This window comes from Trachymyrmex cornetzi, unplaced genomic scaffold, assembly GCF_001594075.2.
Source record: "Trachymyrmex cornetzi isolate Tcor2-1 unplaced genomic scaffold, Tcor1.1 scaffold64, whole genome shotgun sequence".
NCBI lineage: Eukaryota > Metazoa > Arthropoda > Insecta > Hymenoptera > Formicidae > Trachymyrmex > Trachymyrmex cornetzi.
Genome location: NW_017299959.1, coordinates 55,790 through 65,436, shown reverse-complemented (window position 1 = coordinate 65,436; position 9,647 = coordinate 55,790). Strand labels below are relative to the sequence as shown.

Here is a 9,647-nt window from a genome sequence, read left to right as displayed (position 1 = left end):
TTTATATTTATCATAAATATTGCATAAAATATTTAGTTCTATATTTTAATAATATTTCGAATAAAGCTTTATATAAAATATGTATAAAATATCTATATAACATTTCAAAAAATGAATATTAATAAATATTTATCATATAAATATTCTGTGCTGTCTGGGTAGTTCTTGATGACTCACTGATCAAAAGTGTCCACAGGCACAAAGCTTGAAAATGACTAGTTTTTTTGTTATAACCGTTTAAAGTTTTATTTTATTAATGCCTCAAAAGCAATATTGTTTTTGAGGCATTAAATAAAATAAAACTTTAAACGCCGACTATCGACAGTTATCAGTGTCATTGCGCAGCTTTTTCAGCATATAAAATATCTGCGCAACGACACCACAACTGTCGGTAGACGAGTAAAACAGTTACCCCGGATCTACAATAGATTTTTAAGTCTTAAGGGGATGCTGGAGTGTCCTGTTTTACCATTAATTTTTAAAGACTCTTTTCTCTTATTTGTGTTTATGGATTGAAAAGTCCTTCACAATTAAAGTATCGATAACAACTCAGGCTGCGAGCTACAATTTAATACAAAAAACGAAAGAAAATTAAAAATTGTAGTTTTGTCACCGGCTCCTGCAGTCAACTACAAATAAAAAAAAAAACTACAAATACTACAAATAAAATTGACGTGAATAGCCATGAAACCGAGCAGTATTTTAGTTGATCTCTTTCTAAGAGATGGCGTTGCAATATGTTAGATAAGGACAGATGAATTCGTTTGAGTGAGACACAATGATGTATAATAAGTATAAGAAATGAATGAAAGATGTCACTATTGTCGAATTTGGAATTTAAAAAAGTCTGGACTATCGACCTTGATTAACTTCGACCGTCACTCCAGCATCCCCTTAAGCCATAAGGAATGGACGAATCACAATCAATTATTTTCCTCGCATTTGATTGTAGATGGTCAATTTCTTAAGGCTTAAAGGCTTCTTTAAGTCTTCGCGGCCCTGGAGAGAAAAGAACAAAATGAAATAAAAATTAATGAATAAGAATCAATCGCTTGATGAGCAAGCTGCATTCCGAAACCCATAGAAAAAAAAATTATTGCAACCTTTTAATAACCGACTGTACATATGCTATGAAACTAATAAATCATGAAATTAGTACCGTATTACTATACTTAGTGTACTCTTAGGGCCGGTTGTTCCATCTTTTGGTAAATTTTACCTGTGAGATAAATCTGGCAATCCGCGCATATGTGATTGGATAATCTTGCTACTTACCCAACAAGTAAAATTTACCAAAAGGTGGAACAACCGGCCCTAAATCACTTAAATTTTAACAGGCACGCGAATTTCCATAAGCGCCGACCGTCTTTAATTACTTTAACAGTATCTCGTCGGTGCGCATCCTCACACTGTGCAACTGTCATGTCAGTTTAAACATCGAGTTTCATTCAAAAAAAGTTTAAAATTAGTTAAATTAATTTGTCTTATTAAATTAAATTAATTTAATTAATTTTTATTAAATTAAAGTTTTTTATTGTACAACGACGGCATCACAATGAGCAATATAAATCTCTGATGTATAATGAAACTTTTCGAAAATTAATTAAATTAAAAAAAAATATGAAGATTTATATATTGTTCATCATAATGTCATCATGTTCAATAAAAAATTGTAATTATAATAATTCGCGCAATACAAAAAATAAAATAATAAGTTCTTCATGCTTTCCAAAAAAGAGCAGAGATGATTGAAAAATGAAAAGTTTGATGTGAAGAGAACGTTAATCCTAAATCTGGTATGTATATGCTAATTTATAAAAGTAAAAAATAAAGTAATAAATAAATTAAGTAATTCTTTATTGGTTTTGTAGCTGATGTCTGTTTTCAACATTTTCGTCCTACACAGTTTGAAGATCGATCGTAGTTATAGGTCCGGAAATGTACAAATCAAATTGAGATGTGAAGCAATTCCAATTTCCAATAGAGGCTGCGGTCCACTTAGCGCTTCAAACGCTACAGAGCACTTGTAGCACTGACATGACTGGTCCATTTGATGTTTCGGAACACTCTCAGCAACTCTACGTCATCAATACATCATCGTTTTTGCTCCCGTTTCGCTCTAACTGCCTCACTTCGGGAGGTGAGTTGGCTGGAGCGTTCACGTAGCAATTGTAGCATTCGAAATAGTAATGGACCAATCGAAACGTAGCGTTTGGAACGTAACGTTCAAGGTATCAATCATGAAACTTTATCCCTAAGATGAAAAGTGAAAAGTGAAAATTTTAACGATTTAAGTTAATGGAGAAATTTTTCACTTTTTACTTTTCATCCTAGGAAAAAAGTTTCGTGATTGATACCCAGAGCATTTGGAAGAAGCAAGTGGACCGCAGCCAATATGTAGAGGGCAATAACAAGGACGAACTGTACTCTGCAAGATATGGAAATTTCAATTTTTTCCACTATGGCAACACTGATTCCTCACTATACCCACGTGGTCTCTACATATATATATATCGATCGGCGTTCGATCGGAGCATCGGAGTTGAAAGTGAATCAATTCTTACTGGCTTTCTGTAGCAAATAACTGGTAAATGACGCGAGCCTCTCTCGTGACTGTGTTGATGCTACTTTGCATAGCACGGAGTATCCGTTCTCAGATTTACCAAAATATGTCGAGTCTCGCCGGCGTGCATTCTGTGGCGTATGTCACCGTGCCAGACGATGCAGTTGCAAAAAGATTAGCACGGTAAGAGTAACACTAGAAAATAATAAAAATTATTGTTATGCCTCGATGAGAAGTCTTCCTTTAACCCGACCTTTCTCTTTTTCTTTTCATAAAGAGGTCTAGTCGAAAACAAGCTCGCTGCCTGCGTTAACATCATCCCGCGACTCATGTCCATGTAAGTCTCTTGTATTTATTGTTCAGTTTGTATGTTAGACTAGGGTTGTTTTAAAATAATGATCTCTTTTTCATGTGTATCTAAATACATGATTTGAAGGGCATGTATATCCGTGTATCTCAATGTATGGTTGCACGTGTATCGAAATGTACAGGTGCCACGTGTTTAGCGTACGTCCATATTATCGAGCCGAAACTCGAGCCAAATCTCGAATCGCGAGCATTTCGGTAAACATTTGTTACGCGGCTCGACAAAAAACAATTAAAGTCAGCCGAAATGCTCGCGGCTCGATAATTTGGATGCACCCTAATGTATTCACATTTTATTTCATGCAATTATTAATGTATAATAAGATATCCGCATATTTAAGTATCCTTATGGAGTAAACACAGTTTGCAAATTAATTTCTTTGTCCATAAATTAATTTGGATGTCTTATTTTATTAAAATGGTTCTGTTATACTTAATAGTCATAGAGAAAAAGACAAAATAGAAATAAGCTATAACAATAGTTTGATATAATGAATATTATATTACACATTAACTCTTCATCTACACTTTTGGATCGTTCGTGTTCTGCGCATTTCTTTTGTTTAAAATACTAAGAGCACCTGATCAAATATCGGTCTCTTTTCTGTTCCTAAAACAAATTTGGCATCTAGCGAACAAGTTTTGTGCGTTGCCGGCCTCAATTCATGAGTATCCTTTAACTAGAATAACTTCGAAGTTCATCTCTGGGTCACAATTAATCCATTATGTGTATAGAGTATACATTTTTGTAACTAAAAAAATTTTATTTTCAACTTTTTCTTGTTTGTATTGCAGGAAGATTTCGCGAATTATTAAAAAAAGAATTTAACCCTAAGCAACAAAATATTAGCTCTTAATAAACACAATAGTTTTTGGCACCCTTATGTTAAATGTTGTCTGTAATATATATTATGTTATCTGTATGTTATAAAGAACATTTTTCTAATAAATTATAGTTTTTTTAACACAATAGCAATAATAAAATGCATTGTTTAAAATATAAATGCAATATATCTTCAATTTATAGCCATGCACATTAAAAAAACATCATTATCAGATTACTGAATAACTAAATTTTTGGACAGCCGATACTTGAATTGTTCTTTTGTAATTTGGAATATCAACTTTAAGATATTGAAACACATCTTTCCTTTAAACATTTCTGTTTTAGAGTTTTACATTTTTGTATGAAAAAGTGTATTTTTCTCATTTTGTTAACTATTTTAGTTATAACAATTTATGTACAATTTGTTATAAGTATACTTTTATAAATACTTCCTAAAGATGTCAAAATACGTAAAAATCATTTAATAGTTTTTATATACTTGTAAAAGTGATGAAAATTAATCCAGAACACGAATGATCCAATGTGTGCAGTAGGGTGCCCAAAAATAAGGTATGCACTAAAGATTTATATGTGAATACACAACAAAATAAGAATTTAAAGCCTATAACGATCGAAGCGGTTGTAAAGCTGGATCTTTAATGCTTCAATGTGAATTACATATATGTATGTATAAGCATATTTACCATATTTGTAGTTGTTCAAACATAGGGATGTGTATCGACAAGAAGGATCTCGATGTTTAATATTGAAGTTAACTTCGAAACATGCTATCGATGATAGAGAAATATCGGCTATACAACATCGATGTTTCTTTTTCTTTCTTTATAATAAAGCTTTAATTTATAATGTAATTTATGTAACTATCCTATAAGAGGCATAATATTAAAGATATAATATTTTCGAAATATTATGTTATTTTAATTTTTTAATATACAGGAAAAAATATTTAGTGCTTATAGGGTATAAAACTAATTGATTATAAATATATTTATTATTAAATCGTGTAAACATTTGAGATAATAAGAATTAATACTAAAAATATTTAATAATGTTATATTTTTAATACTTTAAATAAAATACATATTATAACTATCTGGCCGTCTGACGTCTCTGGTAGTGAATTTTGGAACAAATCAACACAGCCATCGAACACAAGATATCGATGAAACATCAAAATATCTTAACTTGAGACATTGATAGCAAAACATCGAAAAATTGAAGGGCAAACGTCGATGTTTTCTAAATATCGATTATTTTTGCACATCCCTAATTCGAACTGCGCGCCGAATTGGTTTTCCGTACTTTATACGCAATTAAACTACTGTAATAATACCACAAATTAAATTAAATTGACAAGCAATTTTTAATACGAGCGTCCTAAGCTTTTAGAATTTAGACTATCGAGGCAGTTTATTCACAGTTTTTCAGTACATTAACATCTTTCTAATAAATAAAGTGAAGAAAAAGAGCATGAAACCACAACACCAGTTGTTTTAAGTGATATTTAATATATTCAAATTTTAAATTCATTAAACGTTTCGGCCATTATCTGACCATCTTCAGTAACTGAAGATGACCAGATTATAAACCACTTGATTATAAATCACTTTTTTTATTTGAAAAAATCTTTCAATAAAATGCCAGATCAAATTATTAAATTGCTTATCAATTTAATTTGCGATATTATATAGTAGTTTGATTGCGTTTATAAGTTCGGAAATCCAACTTGGCGCGCAGTTCGAATGATTACACAGAGAAAAAGGTTTCTTTGGATTTAGTATTTCTATTTATTTGACTAAAATTTGTTTTATTGAAACAACATATGCTTGTACGAAATATTATTTGTTTGAATAAAAATGTTGTCTCATTCGAGAAATCTATTGCTTACAGAAATAACATTATTATATGAAGTAATATCTTTCAATTAAATAAAATATATTATTTGATTACAATGAATACAAATAATGAAACAAATTATTTATTTGAAAATGGCAAAATATATTCATAGAGGTTAGGTTATTCCATGCAAATAATTGCTTTCTTAGAATAATCATTACATTTTTTGACCGAAAATATGGAAACAATGGCTTATACGTTTAACAACAGGATTAAACGAGCAGTGCTATGTGCTATATCAATTATGTTTGTGCCGTACAGTTGATCACGCGAATACTGAAAATAGATATTATCTGTTCAAACAAATAATGTATTTAAGACAAAGATATATACATTGTTTCAAATTCAAACAATCGCACTTATTGATTCAAATATTGGTTTGTTTGGACCATTCTAAATAACAAATTTATTTGGATACAATAAAATTTATTACATCCAAAGAAATCTTTTTCTCCGTGTATAAATACGGTATATATGTTTGTACACATATATAGTATGTATACATACAGGGTGTCCCCAACATACGGTCCCACTCGTCTTGAGCAGATAGAGCGAACTAAACTGAGTCGAAAAGTCCTCTACCATTTTGCAATTTTCGCAATAGTAATAAGATATTAATTACTAAAAATTGCAAAATATTAGTCTTGAATAATTTTTTACTCAAATACTATCAACTTTACAGAAAATCTGCAAGAGACAAAAATCATTAATTTTTTTTCTTCTCATAAAGTGCTGAGAATTTTTTTCAGAATTTATTATCAACTTTTTATTACTGCATTTTCATATTTTTATCAATGTGAGAAAATACGGTATTAAAAAATTCTAAAAAAATTCTCAGAACTTTACGAGAAGAAAATAAATTATTTTTGTCTCTTACAGTTTTTCTGTAAAGTTGATAGTATTTGAGTAAAAAATTATTCAAGACCAATATTTTGCTTATATATAAATTCACATTGAATTATTTAAACATTAAAGATCCAACTTCGATCGTTATAGGCTTTAAATTCTTACTTCAATGTTTTATGGCATTTATAGAAACAATCTATGGATCATCAAAGTCTACATTCTTTGTTGTTACATTATAGATTGTACTAAAAGCTTCCATCTCGCTTATATATTTTTATTTCATCAATACTAAAATTAGATATATTAACAATCATATAACTTAATTATTTCTTTCTGTATTGTGTTATCTAATTTATATAATAATTTTTATGTTTTATATTGCTTGTATATTATGCACATGAAAAACTTACATAAACTTTAACGTAAAATTTTATTTAAAATGTAATCTTGAAATATATAGCACAAAATCCTAGTTTAGATCAAAAAATTGTTTCCCCAATAGTCTTAGGGAAAACTTTCAATCTGTCAAAGACTTTTGATTAAAGAATAAGTATTGCCCTCACAGATACGAATGGGAAGGAAAGATACAAGAAGAGTCTGAACTTTTACTGGTAAGAAAGATTTATCAAACTTTGTATACATTCAGTCATGCAAATATAAAATTATTATTGACCATCTGTCTATACATAAATTATAGATGATAAAAACTAAGACGGAGAAAGTAGATGCTTTAACAAAATATGTCAAGTGAGTTAAATATGGCCAATATATCTATTTAAAAAATATGTCAATGTTTATAACTTGATCTTTTTCAGAGAAAATCATCCGTATACAATTTGCGAAGTAATCTCTTTGCCCGTAAGTTAATTTGCGTATTTTACTCTGCTGGAATAGCTTCGTAATACTTTTATACAGTCGAGGAGGAGAAACAAAAAATAGAGACAAGACAACAATAGTTTGATATAATGAATAATATAATTGGATGAATACAAGGCATATATATAAACTTTATGATTAAAGACACAAACTACTTAAACATTTATATTTTAGATACAAAATGGTAACAGCGATTACCTGAAGTGGATCAGCGAAGTGGTACCATCACTTGATAAAAACGCTTAATATAATTAAGATATATGATATATACTCATAACAATGACTATGTTTACACGACATCCTTAATCGGGTTTAATAACATCTGTAGTTTATAAAACTGACCAATCATAGCTATTCCTGTGAAGAATGGAATGACTGTGATTGGCCAGTTTCATAACCGTGGATGTTAATAAACCTGATTAAAGACGCCATATAAAGGTAGTCAATAATTTATTAATAAGATTGAGATTAGTAAAACCTATTTACTTTCGATAACTGACTCCCGACTCATTATCAAACTCCGGTAAGAATAAAAAAGAAACTAATCATAACATGCATGTAACAAAATAACATATAGAATGTGATACTTCTATTAGTTACACAAGCAGACATGAATTTTAACCCAGAAACGACAGTATGCAATCCCGAAAGTTTTTGGAATGCTAAAACCAAATCCGTAGCCCAAATTGCTCCATCACGTCAGGTTTCCAAGATATCTTAAGCTAAAAGTACTAAAAAGGCCTGGGCCTATTTTGGGCATTTTTAGATTAAAATTTCTCGTAAACGTGATATGATGGAGAAATATAGGTATGCTGGTTCGAATTCGGCATGAAAAAATCTACGAAAATCACCTATAATTATATATATATCAGCACAGTAAAATAAAAAAAATAGATATATTGCAAGAGTATATATTCACCAGCTTTAAGGCACCTCTAAATGATATGGCCAATGTATACGCCAACGTTGCACATATTCGCTAAATATTGATTACATTTATTGATTACATACTGTCGTTTCTGGATAAAAAAAAGATGTTTTTTGTAGGCCTGTGTTATTAAACATGTCAAGTGATATTGATCAGTCTGTTTTACAATATTATACGCACATATAATATTGTGTACCTTCATCATTTATCATGTATTTATGTTATAAAGGTTTAATTTTTACATAGTATTTTTTGAGTAAAATATACCAAACCTTTCTACATGATAACCTCTCTTAAAATAACAATTCTATTTATCAGTAAAAACAAATCAAACTTGTTTGAATATATTTAGTACTTTTTTGTATCATTATATATTTATGAATACATTTTGTACTAATTTGTACTGTTAAAAGTAATCTTGTATTAATTCAATTAATTTCTGATCTTAATCTTCTTTTTTTTATTTTAAAGTGATCCTGGCAACTTGATAATCGCTTTTTTCAAAACATACATAGAGAGGAAGTGTGCCCAGTATCGGACCTAAGGTTTTCTCAAAATTGGAAAGAATCGAAAATGAGAATCAGTAATGGCCTAGTTTACATCGTGCACTTGATACAGGTATTATAATTAATCATTTTGAAGCATGTTATACCAACTTAGTATATTGGTCTGGGTTTAAGAAATTGGCTAATCACAATCGAATATAAGGAGAAAAGTTGGCTATGATTAATCAATTTCTATAGCTTGAGGCTTAAAGTTTAAGTTTTACATCTTAAAATCTTATTGTAGACACCGCTTTAGCCCAGATCTACAATAGATTTTTAAGTCTTAAGTTATAAGAAATGGACGAATCAATTAATTATTCTCCTCATACTCGATTGTAATGGATCAATTTTTTACGGTTTAAGGCTTATTAAAACACCTATTGTACATTCGGGCTTAACCTCTTTCGGCTTTTAAAGCAAAGTTGTGAACCGAAACTTATATTTCACAAGGACAAAAGATATTGACATCGTTCGGTACAGGACAATATCCGGACAATATTGGACGCACTTCCTCTAAAAATTATATAAATTACACTTAGTCAAAGAAAAAGCAGCACAGCAGAAAAATTGGAAAAATTTATGAAACTTCAAATGTTCGTAACTCAATAAATAATTATGATACAGAGATGTTCAAAAAAATGAAAATTAAGCTTGAAGTCTGTATTTGAAGAAACCTCTAATACCGATTGAGCGGCATTAATTATTTTCCAATGGCCGATGATAAAGTGAGGACTTGCAAAATTATCAAGTAGACCTATTTCTGGAGTTGCATGGAGTAAA

The 9,647-nt window shown here is 30.0% G+C and overlaps 1 protein-coding gene across 1 annotated transcript; it reads left to right on the top strand.

The window, feature by feature from the left end:
• Positions 1-2,507: 2,507 nt before the first annotated feature.
• CUTA (cutA divalent cation tolerance homolog) lies at positions 2,508-8,632 on the top strand. The gene is made up of 6 exons (XM_018516459.1): positions 2,508-2,746; positions 2,841-2,900; positions 7,084-7,129; positions 7,216-7,265; positions 7,334-7,376; positions 7,569-8,632. The coding sequence occupies exons 1-6, from the start codon at positions 2,592-2,594 to the stop codon at positions 7,638-7,640; spliced, it is 426 nt and encodes a 141-aa protein (XP_018371961.1). The 5' UTR covers positions 2,508-2,591; the 3' UTR covers positions 7,641-8,632.
• The last annotated feature ends 1,015 nt before the right edge of the window (positions 8,633-9,647 follow it).

Excerpts from the sequence above, each read along its gene's own strand:
- CUTA (XM_018516459.1), top strand. The coding sequence starts at position 2,592 with ATGACGCGAGCCTCTCTCGTGACTGTGTTGATGCTACTTTGCATAGCA. Across the intron at positions 7,130-7,215 it reads AAGAGTCTGAACTTTTACTG|ATGATAAAAACTAAGACGGA; the intron begins GTAAGAAAGATT and ends CATAAATTATAG. Across the intron at positions 7,266-7,333 it reads GCTTTAACAAAATATGTCAA|AGAAAATCATCCGTATACAA; the intron begins GTGAGTTAAATA and ends GATCTTTTTCAG.